The 12,955-nt window shown below is 34.0% G+C and overlaps 1 protein-coding gene across 1 annotated transcript in view; it reads left to right on the top strand.

Annotated features, from left to right (window-relative positions):
- CCDC102B (coiled-coil domain containing 102B) overlaps window positions 1–12,955 on the top strand; it is a 693,652-nt gene that overhangs the window by 134,704 nt on the left and 545,993 nt on the right. Inside the window, exon 5 of the mRNA XM_043976186.1 lies at window positions 2,165–2,374. Within this exon, the coding sequence (XP_043832121.1) occupies window positions 2,165–2,374 (210 nt within the window). The remainder of the gene's footprint in view (window positions 1–2,164; window positions 2,375–12,955) is intronic.

Genomic DNA, 12,955 nt, shown 5'->3' with positions numbered 1-12,955 from the left:
AATGTCACTGAACAAATATAGCAGAGTGGAAGAATAGACTATTTATGGTTTTGAAGAATTTGGGTTTAAATGAAATCTCTGCCAACATCCTGACCTTGGGAAAATCAATTAACTTCTAGGAGCTTCAGTTCACCATCTATAAAATAAGGTACTTGGACTAGATTTCTAAGACCTGATCCAGCTCTAAATGCTATTAGTTTGTGTTACACAGGTCAGGATCAGATGCTGAACCCTGGAATACATCAGAGACTTTAAGTTGAAGTTTATTTCATTTAATTCTGTTTTAGATTGCATACCAATCAACTTACAATTCTCCATTTTACCCATGAGGATGTTGAGAGATCTGAACTCTAGATACTGTTAATGAATGAATGAATGAATGAAAAAAATATTTATTTAGTGTCTATAATAGGGATAATATAGAAATGTCATGAGAGTCTTTTCTCTCAAGAAAATTTCAGTTGTAGCATATGTAGAAAGCCACATTATATGGTAAGATGGAGCCTTTGGCTGTGTCATTCAGATAACCTTGCCAGGCCTTTGTTGATTGTTGAGGCAGGGCAGATGATGAAGCTCATAGTATGTTTTTTAACAGAATGGTAACATTTTACTACCCTTAACACATTATTGACTGTCCACATTTTCTGCTGGTATAATTGTCTTTTGTTTTGTTTTGTTTTTTGGTGAGGCAATTGGGGTTAAGTTACTTCCCCAGGGTCACACAGCTAGTAAGTGTCAAGTGTCTGAGACCTGATTTGAACTCAGGTACTTCTGAATCCAGGGCCAGTGCTTTATCCACTGCACCACCTAGCCGCCCCCATAATTGTCTTTTAAAACTTGTGGCCTCTGCTGCTGGATTCTTATTTGACATCTTTGGAAAAGTCACTAATCTAGCCCCTACCTTCAATTATGCCTCACCTTCTAGAGCAAGAATTTTTAACTGTTTTGTTTTGTTTTGTTTTGTTTTGTGGCAAGGATCCTTTTAGAAGTCTGATAAACCTGTGGACTCCTCTTTCAGAATGTTTAAAAATATGTAGGATTACAAAGGAAACAAGATTTATTGAAAGAGTTATTAAAATATTTTAAAAGAACAAACAAGTTTAGGAAAGTTCATAAGATAAGAATCCCTGTTCTAGAGCCTTATTGAAATATTTCCCCAGGGTATTTCCCACTGGTACATTCTACGGAGCCTTGAATACCAGCTTTACTTTTCTTTATTCCCAGCTCGCACTCAGTTCACCTCAGTGATCAGAGGTGTTCAAATGATCTCATTATTCAAAGGAAAATAGGTGGTATATTGGGTAGTGTTCTGGATTTGGAGGTAGGAACATGGATTTTAATATTGCCTGCTCCAGTCTCTTAGTTTAGCATTGTGATCCTTGACAAACCAATAATCTTCTGCCTCAATTTCCTCATTTGTAAAATGAGGACAAGAGCAGTATCTCACAAGGTGGTTGTAATGCTAACATTAGGTAACATGTAAGGTATTTTGGAAAATTGAAATTGAAATTCTAGCTATTGTTGATTCAGGAAATTCATGAACTATAATACATTTTATAGGCTAGGCTAATTATCATTTATCATAAAGTCTTTACAGGGAAAAATAATGACCTGAGTTCCAAAGACCAGATTTTTAAATGGACTTTTGGCACACAGCCCATGTGTAAGTCAAAGTTACCTACACATAGTTTATACACACATGGCTTAAAGATCAAATTACGCCCCTGATTATCTTTGATTGCATGGGTAGGATTACCTACAGTTTCAATTTAAAAGTCAACTTCGAGATGAGGTGGAGGAAATAGTGAAAACTATTCAGATTGCCACAGTTTGTTTGACTATGCTTTTCATTTTTCATTAATAAAGATGGGCAAAATGACTAGATTAGCAATGTTGGAATCCAGTTTACTGATAAACATGTTTAGCTTTAGAGCTTAGTGTTTTTATCAGATTCTCAAACATGACAGTTTCAAAGAAAGTTATTCCCCTCTAACTTCTCAAAGACATATTTCTTTAAAAAAAAAATGTTGCAGTTACTTTTCTGAATTTGCCATCAAACCTTCTCAGCATGCATTCTTTGTTTGACTCCTCTAGTAGTTTGGCATTTACAGGTATCCCAAGGTGTGTGTGTGTGTGTGTGTGTTTTTCTATTGTATATTTTCAGCTGGAGAGACTGCAGGCTGAGAACACCTCTGAGTGGGGCAAGAGGGAAATACTAGAAACAGAAAAACAAGCACTAGAAAGAGACAATAGAAGATTAAAGGCCCAGGTGAAAGAAATGGAAGAGCTTTGGGATAGAAAAAATTCATTAGCTTCAACCTCTAAAGGCCCTGACTTGAAGACATCACAAAGTGAGCTGCTAGAGAAAAACAAGGTATGGATTCTACTTTGAAATACTTTTTTCTTACTGGAATATTAACTTCTAATGCTCAGTTATCTTCAAGTTTGACATAAGTGTCCAAGTTTGACTTTTCTCTTTTGTACCATCTAAGATGAAAGCAGAAAGGTATCATGCCAGTTTTTGTAGTCTCTACTATGTAAAATCACTTTTTGGTTCATGAATTTGAAAACTTAGAGCATCAAAGATTTTGGATTGAAGTTTTACATCATGTCAAAGACTCTCAAGGACTTCAAGAAACCTGTGGTTTCAAAGATTTCCCCCTAATGACAAGAAGTCTCAGAAAAATGTATTCATTCTTTATAACTTATTTGGCCTGATGTGTTTCATTATCTGTGTATTTTCCAAGCAATTGACCTTATTCACACCAAGTGTCTTGTCCCATCAATTCTAGTAATTACTCAGTAAGCTTTATTCTGCAGCAATCTTAGTAAACACTTGATAGATTTGACCTATTGTTTTCTTATCCCTGGTTCATATGTAATCAAGATCAGATAAGATGATTTTTATTTTATTTTTTCTAAGATGATTTTTAAAAAGAATTTTAAATATAAATTTTAAAATAAATTTCAGAGGCTATTATACACATTGGCATATGTGGAGATATATACACAACATGTATTCACTCAAACTTATATTACCTAAAATTATTTTTCTTAATAATTCTGTAAAGATGACATTTATGAAGAGAAAATACTTTGCTCATAGATTTTAGAATTTTAAGTCAGTTTATATTATCATTTTATTTATGATGTAATGCATTGTAATGTAATTTATATGTAATGAGAATATCAATTCCATTTTCTTTCTCTTTTATTAGAAACCATCAATTGATCAACAAGAAGTTATTAAATGCCTTCTACATGTCTGGGTCTATATTAGGTACTAAGAATGCAGATTTGAAAAAGAAATAGTGCCTTACCTTAAGAAGCTTATATTCTTTCAGGTCAAATGACAGGCACACGTACAAGTAAATACAAAATATAGCCAAAGTAAATATCTAATTTGTTAAGGGAAAAGGAAAAAAAGTCTAGCTTATGGGAGGGCAGATAAGGAATGATCTCATGTAGGAGATAACACTTTAGATTGTTTTAAGGGGAGCTAGCAAGTTGAAGATATAGAGTTGAGGAGAAAATTTGTTTTAAAATATGTTTTTTATATTTCCCATGCTACATTTTCCTCCTTTAAAAGCTCATTAAATTTAAAGGCATAATATCACTATTGATTTTACTCCTTGGAAGGTTTCTGAATTTTCTAGATACAAAGTTTAGATTTTTAGTTAAAAATGTTATATTTTGAGAATATGACATTTCTAAAATTTTGATGGCCAAAATTGAAAATTCTATACATACTTAATATGTTATAATCCTTTTCCCCTTTATACTTTTGCCTTTGCTGTCAGTTTTTTATACTGAAGCAACCAGTGCAATGTCACCTTGTAATATTGCACTGATTGCTCCTGATTTAGGCATTTAATCTTTAAACTGAAACATCTTTACTGACTGTAGTTTTCATCATATAGCAAGTTATTCACATCACTTCTATAATTGATATTCATTGAAGCCACTAACAAATCATAAAGATATTTTGTTCTAACATGCACATCATTTTGTTTTGTTTTTTTCTTTTCTTTTCTTTTCCATTCTTTTCTTTTGATGAGGCAATTGGTGTTAAGTGACTTGCTCAGGGTCACACAGCTAGTAAGTGATAAGTGCCACTTAGCTGCCCCTGCACATCATTTCAGTATTTTGAGTCATATATTCAGAATTTATCTGAAAGTATCACAAAAGACCTTGCTCTTCCTATTAAATGAATAGCAAACATTGGCCTTCAAATTATTTGGACATTTTCCTAGCGTCAACCAAAATGAAAGGCCATGTGACAATGAGATTATGATTGGAAACTAAGAGGAAGGGTATTTGACATGCCTGCTATTTGGCAGATCCTATCCATAGACAACCTCTAGGATGTTTTTATTCTCACTGGGGCAATGGAATTCTCATCTGTAATTCTCTGACTGGATATTTGCATCTATATCATCTGTATCAAGCTAATGACAATTAGGATGACCCAAATAATTTTGAGGATTTTCAATTATTTGGAATATCACCCTGGTATTTTTAGTCTTTTTCAAAGATTTCAGCATTCTCTTGCCTAAGTCGTGAAAAGTCTAGAACCTAAAAATTATTCTTTACAAGGAGGGTATAGTCATTTACTTAGAAATCCTCTCTCCTGAAATCCTCATCCCTCACACAAGTAGGCTTTTTTTATGCTAGGAAAAGTATCTTCTGGGTCTTCACATTCACAAAAATAATTCAAAGTTTGGTCATTAGGCATACTGACTCATGTCTGTGATGCTATACTGACCATTCTAATAATGCCTAGTATGTGCTTTTCTTTTTTATATGAGAACAAGAAGTAATTTCCTATGTCTAGACCTCTAAATATATAAAAATAAGTCTATTAAAATCTCACTTTTCCCACTGAAACTATTGTACCAGATTGTTATTATTACTTCTAATAATAGTTCCTTATTCAACACAACTTACCTATAAAAATGTATATATCCAGATACATTGTCAATAGGAATTGAAACTGAGTTTATATTTTTGAAAAATCTCAATGCAATACACTTTCAACAAAATGTACTGAGAAATGAAAGCTTTGAAAATGAGCTTGCCAATACAGAACATGACATATAGAAAATTAATTTTCTATGAAGGACTTATGAGCAAATTCCCATCCCTTTTCTCTTTTCACCAGACTGGATGATATATTAAAATAATGTTTTTTTTTTTCTTAGAACAAAACAAAAAATGCATTAGTAATTCAAAAGATAAAGGTTAAAATAAAGTTTCTTTCAGGTGAACTATTCAAATAAATTTCAAGCTCTGAATCTCTTTGCAGACATGTTGCTTATACATCTATTTACATGCTATTATTGTAATGTATGTGTTTTAAGAAAACAAATCTGACTTTTTAGTGGGTAAGTTGTATTTCAAACATTAGTAAATAGATTAGTTCTTCATTTGCTAAGCCTTCAGTGGCTGTTCCCAAAAGGTTAATTCTATTGATGTTTGTGCTGCTTTTTCGTCTGGTGGTGATGGCATTGTTCCATGGCTTCAGCTAAATTGATGAATCAACTGACATCAGATGATGGATTTTGTGTGGTACTATTGATTGCTCCTCATGGAATGATGTTTGAATTTTAAAATAATAATAATGTTGAAAATAACCTGCTAATATAAATATAAATGGAGACCACTGGTTAATTTTAAGAATAGAAATAGTGAAACAAACTTAGAAAAGATGCACCTATAGGCAATACCATATTATAGCAGCCCTTTTTCTCCCCTTTGACACAAGTAGTTTGATCCAGGTTAATGATTTGTTGTTTCCCTCTTGTGTCCCTAAAGCTAGCATAAACAACAATTATGAAAATAAAGGTGATATGAATAATCTAACACAAGGTTTTCTGTGCAACTTAAATACCTCTAAAGAATAACATAAATTTTATGGAAGTTCTATTAAAATGTCTGACTTATTTCCTTGTCTGTTACATTAGAACAATGAAACAAAGGAGCACAAGTAAGCTTAGTGTAGTCATCTACAGGGTATCTACAAAATTCTATTTGAAAAGTAGGAAAAAGGTGCTTCTGGTCTTTTGAAATATTTATGCTATGATATATATTAGCTAACATTTATTGATTTGACCCCCTACTGAATTAATTGTTGAAATGGTTATGGCTTTAATGCTTATATTCTCTCTACCTAATATTCTTACTTTAATTTCATGTTTCTAATTCCAGATATTCCTTATTACATGAATATGATCCCTATTTTAACCTTATTTGGAAAATTCAATAAACATTTGTTGAGCCCCTTTAATGTGTAGAAAACGATGTTAAGTTAAGGAGATAGAAAGCCCCCCCCCAAAAAAAAATACTTCCTGCCTCTCAGGAGTGGGGTTAGAAGGCAATAGTAATAAGGAATACAAAACTATACAAATTCAAACAGAACAAAGTGATATTTGATTTGATTTTGAGGTGAGTTTTTAAGGAAAACAAATTCTGCTAGAGGAGGAAAGATTGTGTTGAAGATAAAAAAAATCTACCCTTTATCATATTCGTATGGACCGATAGTCCCTAAGTCAAGTCAACAAGCATTTATTAAGCACTCTTCTGACAGGTGTTCTGCTAAGAACTGGGGAAATGAATACAATAAAAAACCAAGACAATTTTTGCCCTCAAGTAGCTTACATTTTCATATAGAAAAAATATAAGACATAAAAAAGAGGTGCAAGGGATTTCCCACATAAAGTAATGTTGAAGAAACCTAGAGATTGAAGGATGGTGCGTCTGGTCCCTTCCAGAAAACAATGATTCTAGGAAGAATTTACTAATAGGAGAAGGGGGCAGAGGGAGAAAGCAGTGAGTTATGGAGAGAGAGAGAGATAATGAGAATATATCAGCATATTTTGCTTGATTGTTGTCCTTCATTCTCAAAGAAGACCAAAATGACATCACTATGTTAGAGTCTAGTTATGGTGTGTCTGACAGTGGCTCAAAATTCTCTACCACATGTTGGGCACAAATAACCCATGTGAACATATTAATTGGATCATCATATTTAGGGCCTTAATATATGCCAGGATGTATTTTTTCCTATTAGGCTATAAGTTTCTTTTTTTTTTTTTTCCAGTGAGGCAATTGGGGTTAAGTGACTTGCCCTGGGTCACACAGCTAGTAAGTGTTAAGGTCTGAGGCTGGATTTGAACTCAGGTACTCCTGACTCCAGGGCCGATGCTCTATCCATTGCGCCACCTAGCTGCCCCAGGCTATAAGTTTCTTAAAAGGATATCATGGGGCAACTAGGTGGTGAAGTGGATAAACCACTGGCCCTGGATTCAGGAGGACCTGAGTTCAAACCCAGCCCCAGTCACTTGACCTTTACTAGCTGTGTGACCCCGGGCAAGTCACTTAACCCCAATTGCCTCACAAAAAAACAAAGAAAAAAAGGATGTCATTTCATTTTTTCCTCCAGGGCACACCACATGTTAGGTGCCTTGTTTTTGTTGTTACTCAGTTCTTTTTCAGTCATGTCTTACTCTTTACGACCCCATTTGGGGTTTTTTCTTGGCAAAGATATTGGAGTTCTTTGCTATTTACTTCTCCAGCTCATTTTACAAATGAGGAAACTAAGGCAAACAGGGTTACATGACTTGCCTAGGGTCACACAGTTAGTAAGTGTATGAGGCCAGATTTGAACTCAGGAAGCTGAGTCTTCCTGACTCAAGGACTGGAACTCTATCCACTGTGCCAACTAGCTTCTCCAATGGTGCTTTATAAATGGTTATTAAAATGAATAAAATAAAAAAATGTACCTTGCTTGGGGGCATTTGTCTATATTCAATTCAGTGTTTGCTTTCCAATGTTTACCTCTAATTAATTTGTATGGGTATGGCTTTCCCCCCACTTCAAGAAGATTACAAGTTTCTTGAAAGTAGGCCTGTCATATATTTCTACATCCCCATAAAGATTAAAGATCAGTGCTATGCTCTTTAGTCAATAAATACTTGCTGAGCAAAATTCAATTGTACTGTTATGGTGTTATACAGATCGAACCTTACCTAATTCTTCTTTCACCAGCATGCTGAGCCAGCAATGCCTGTCTAGAATTGGATCTGATAAGCAGGAGGATAAAAATGAATACCAAACTATAGCTATGTAGGCAGAACTGTGTTGAAGAGTTACACCTTAGGCTGTATTTACATACAAAACAAAATGTATATTACAAAAAACAACAGAAAAAAACTGAATTCAGTCAGATTATTATTTCCTTCTCCCTTTCTCACTCAGAGACCCATTTCATATAAAAAGTAGGGGGGGAAAGCAATTCAGCAAAGTTAATTAACTTGTCAATCAAATTCAATAGTGAGTGTGGTGTTCCACAACCATAGTCCATAGTCATTAACCTCTGTAGAGACAATCTTTTCTGTCCCTTATTTGGGGTCAAATTTAGTCAGAATTATCCATCATTGAGTTTTGTTTTTTTCAGGGCAATGAGGGTTAAGTGACTTGCCCAGTGTCATACAGCTTGGAAGTGTTGTGCCAGAGGCCAGATTTGAACTCAGGTCCTCCTGAATCTGGGGCTGGTGCTCTATCCACTGTGCCACCTAGCTACTCCCATCATTAAGTTTTAATTTAATTATTGTTGCTCTTTCTGTTACATTGTTATAGTCATTATATATATATATATATACATATATATATATATACATATATATATATATACATATATATATTTCCTTCACAGTAGTTCAAATAATTTTTTCCACATACTTCCTTCTTATAAATTCATTGTTTCTTACAGCAAAATGATATTCTATCACATTCATATATCATAATTTGTGTGGTCATTTCACAATTAATGGGCATTGACTTTTTTTCTATTCTGTTACTAAAAACAAATCAAGAAAAAAAGTGCTATTATAAATATTTTGGAGCATATTGAACCTTTCCATTTTTGACCTACTTATTCTCTAGCAGTGGAAATCCTCTGGATAAAGGTTATTGTCAACAAAAAAAAAAAAGAAAAAAAAAGGAGCAGCTAGGTGGCACAGTGGATAGAGCACCAACCTTGGATTCAGGAGGAACTGAGTTCAAATCTGATTTCAGACACTTAACACTTACGAGCTGTGTGACACTGGGCAAGTCACTTAACCCCAATTGCCCCTCAAAAAAAAAGAAAAAGGAAAAGTTTATGGTCAATTTATTCACTTTCTTACTGTAATTCTAAATTGCTTTCTAGAATGATTGGATTGATTCAGAGATCCAACAATATTAGCTTTCATACCTTTTTATAAGTTCTCTAACACTGACTGTTCCTATCTTTTGTAATCTTTAGCTTATTGTTTCTTTTAAGACAAGCAAGTATTTAAATGGCAAGTAAAACTTTGCCTGAATTCAACTACTTTAGTAATAATGAAAAAACCAACCAGTTACTCAAATAGATTGAATTATTAGCTTGTATGCCTTTGATTTTTCCCAGAACTTAATTTGATTTTGAGTACACACCTGGCCTTTAATCATCACAGTTCTAGAAGGAAGAGGAGAAACCTTGATAAGCTTCTGGGATAATTTCAGAAAAGAAAGTTATTATATATGAAACTGAATAGAACAAAAAAATTCTGATATTAAGAAAATATGATATTTGTGTATACATATATTTATTTCAACATATACTTTTATAACATAAATATATGTATGTATCCATATGTGCACATATATCTCCATGTACTTGCACATATACATGTTTATCTACAATTATATACAGATACAAACATATAGTAACAATGCTATAGTTCTGACCATAAATGTGGTTAGATATAGATATTGATTTATATATGCATATCTGTATCTTTCTTATAAATTTTTGTGGCTATAACTTTGGTAAATAGTGTGTTTCATGGGTACTATCTATTGTATCAAATCATTTAAACATCATGTTTTTGTCATTTTTGGATGTTCTTTTAAATGTCTGAATGCAATTAGGCAGTGGGAGTAGATAGAGCACTGGGTCTGGAGTCAGAAAGAACTGAATTGAAAGTCAGCCTCAAACATTTACTATCTGTTGTGATCCTGTGCAAGTCACTTAACCCCTTTTGCTTCAGGTTCCTCTACTATGAGATGGGAATAATAATAGGATCTACTTCCAGAGTAATTGCAAGGATCAAATTAGATAATAATGATAAAGCACTTAGCATAGTGTCTGAGACATAAGTGCTATATGAAATAGTTTATTATTATTAAAGTATTACATCTGACCTAGAAAACTGACATCCTGTATCCCACCTATAAACCAAATCTCCTACTACCCCTTCTTTAACATGACCAATCATAATGTCAAGCCTCCACAGTACATAGGAAAAACATATTAAATTATGCTTTTGCTTTTTTTTGTTTTGTTTCATGTTGTTTTTTATAATCCTGAATTTTCTTTATAAAAATACCTGCAACAGAAACTTCTAATGATTAAGTATATGATATACTTTATTCCTCCATCACCTAGCATAGAATATTTTAGGTCATAATTGCTTAATAAATGCTTGTTGAATTAAATTGAATCATTATCTCAATTTTTACAAATGAGGAAACTGAGGCTCAAAGAGATGCCCACAGTTACAATTATGGTCAAGTCTGGATTTAAACCGAGGCCTTGTCACTCTAAGGCCAATGCTCTTAAAATAGTTTTAAAATTTTTTTTGTTCCATTTTAAGTTCTGAAATATTTCCCTCCTCCTGTCCCGCCCTCTGCACTAGAGAAGGCCACCATTAAACATACACACAACAAAAATATGTGTATATATGTCTATGTCTGTATGTAAATCTATACTATGTGTACTTCTATTTGTCAGTTCTTTCTCTGGAGGTGGATAACACCTTCTTTCATAGGCTCTTTGTAGCTTATTTATATATGTATGATGTTCAAAAACAGGATAGATTAGTTGTTCACAGTTATTCTTTATATGATATTGCTGTTACTATATACAATGCTCTCTTGGTTCTGCTCATTTCACTCTTCAGTATTTCATGCAAGTATTTACATGTTTTTTTTCCTAATATGAACCTTCTCATCATTTCTTACAACAGAGTAGTATTCCATTTCAATCATCTACCACAACTTTTAAAGCCAGTCCCCAACTAATGGGTATCTCCTCAATTTTCAATTCTTTGCCAGCAAAAAAGAGCTGCTATAAATATTTTATAACCCATAGGTTCTTTTCTTTTTTTCCTTAATCATCTTGAAAGACCAATAGTGGTATTGCTGAGTCAAAGGATATAGGCAGTTTAATAACTCTACAATACTCTTTCTAATACATAATATACCACATAATAAAAACTAAGGAAAATACGAAGACTAGTTAGATAAAGAATTACTTTTTGACAGAGGAAGGGTGCTAAGGTATGCTTGAATTGGTAATGTTTAGAAATCTAGAACTGAAGGAACCTCAGAGGAGAGGCATTTTATTAAGAGAGGAAATTAACAATTTCTTTAGGATTTCAGTCAATAACTAGTGAGTTCTTACAGTGTGTAAAATGCTCTGTTTTCTTCAAACTTCAAGGTCTTTAAAAGAATTATGGTAATATCACACAGCTTTATTTTAGAATAACTGGTTTTTGATCCTTAGTTTAATAGCTTTCATTAAGATTAGCTTTCTTTAAATAAAAAACAGGATACTGCAGTATGCTTGTTAGTTTACTAAAAAGTGAGAAATATTTGTAGCATGATGAATAGCATCCTTATCAAGTTGCCAGATGACACAAAGCTAGGAGGAACAGCTTACATGTAGGGTTATAGAGTCAGGATACAAAAAAGATCATGAAGGGCCAGAAAGTTAGGCCTAGTTAAGCAAGTTGAAATTTAGCAGGGATAAATTTAAAAGCTAGCATTACAATCTTGAAATCAATATCCTAAGTATAGAAAAGACAGTGCTAGATTTGAAAAACGAGATCTAGTGGTTTTAGTGGACTGCAAGCTCAATATGTATAAGTTAGCAGTGTGATATGGAAGTTAAAAAAGGTAACGCAATATTGGGTTGCATGAGGAAAAGCAGAGCTTTTTAGGAAAAAAAGATAGCAGTTCTGTATTCTGCCTTAGTCAGAACACATCTGGAGTTCTGTGTTCTGTTCTTAGCATCAGTTTTTTTTTTTTTTTTTTTTTTTTTTTTAGTGAGGCAATTGGGGTTAAGTGACTTGCCCAGGGTCACACAGCTGGCAAGTGTTAAGTGTCCGAGGCCAGATTCGAACTCAGGTACTCCTGACTCCAGGGCTGGTGCTCTATCCACTGCGCCACCTAGCTGCCCCAGCATCAGTTTTTAGAAATAATTTTTTTTTTTTTTTTTGGTGAGGCAATTGGGGTTAAGTGACTTGCTCAGGGTCACACAGCTAGTAAGTGTGTAAAGTTTCTGAGGCTGGATTTTGAACTCAGGTCCTCCTGAATCCAGGGCCAGTGCTCTATTCACTGTGCCACCTAGCTGCCCTAAAAATAATATTAATAAGCTGGCACATATCTAAACGAATGGAACTGGAATGATGCCCATGGAAAATGAGAAACTTGAATACAGTGGAGTTGTGTAATCTGGAGAAGGCAAGGCTCAAACAATTAAAGTAACTCTTTTTAAGCACTTAACAGACTTTCTTAGGAAATGGATTTGATTTTTCTTTGGCCACAGAAAGAAAAAGTAAGATGACTCTGTGTGTGTGTGTGTGTGTGGGGGGGGGTTGTCTTTGATGTAAATTCTTCTTCTTTTTTTTTTTTTAGTGAGGCAATTGGGGTTAAGTGACTTGCCCAGGGTCACACAGCTAGTAAGTGTTAAGGGTCTGAGGCTGGATTTGAACTCAGGTACTCCTGACTCCAGGGCCAGTGCTCTATCTACTGCGCCACCTAGCTGCCCCTGGGGTAAATCCTTCTTAACAACTAGAGGTATTTCACAGTAGAATAGCATGATGGCAGGGCAGCTATATGGTGCAGTGGATGGAGTACTGGCCCTGCATTC

This window comes from Dromiciops gliroides, chromosome 1 (assembly GCF_019393635.1).
Source record: "Dromiciops gliroides isolate mDroGli1 chromosome 1, mDroGli1.pri, whole genome shotgun sequence".
Taxonomy (NCBI): domain Eukaryota; kingdom Metazoa; phylum Chordata; class Mammalia; order Microbiotheria; family Microbiotheriidae; genus Dromiciops; species Dromiciops gliroides.
Note: the sequence above shows the minus strand (reverse complement) of the source record. Positions and strands in the feature narration are given on the sequence as shown.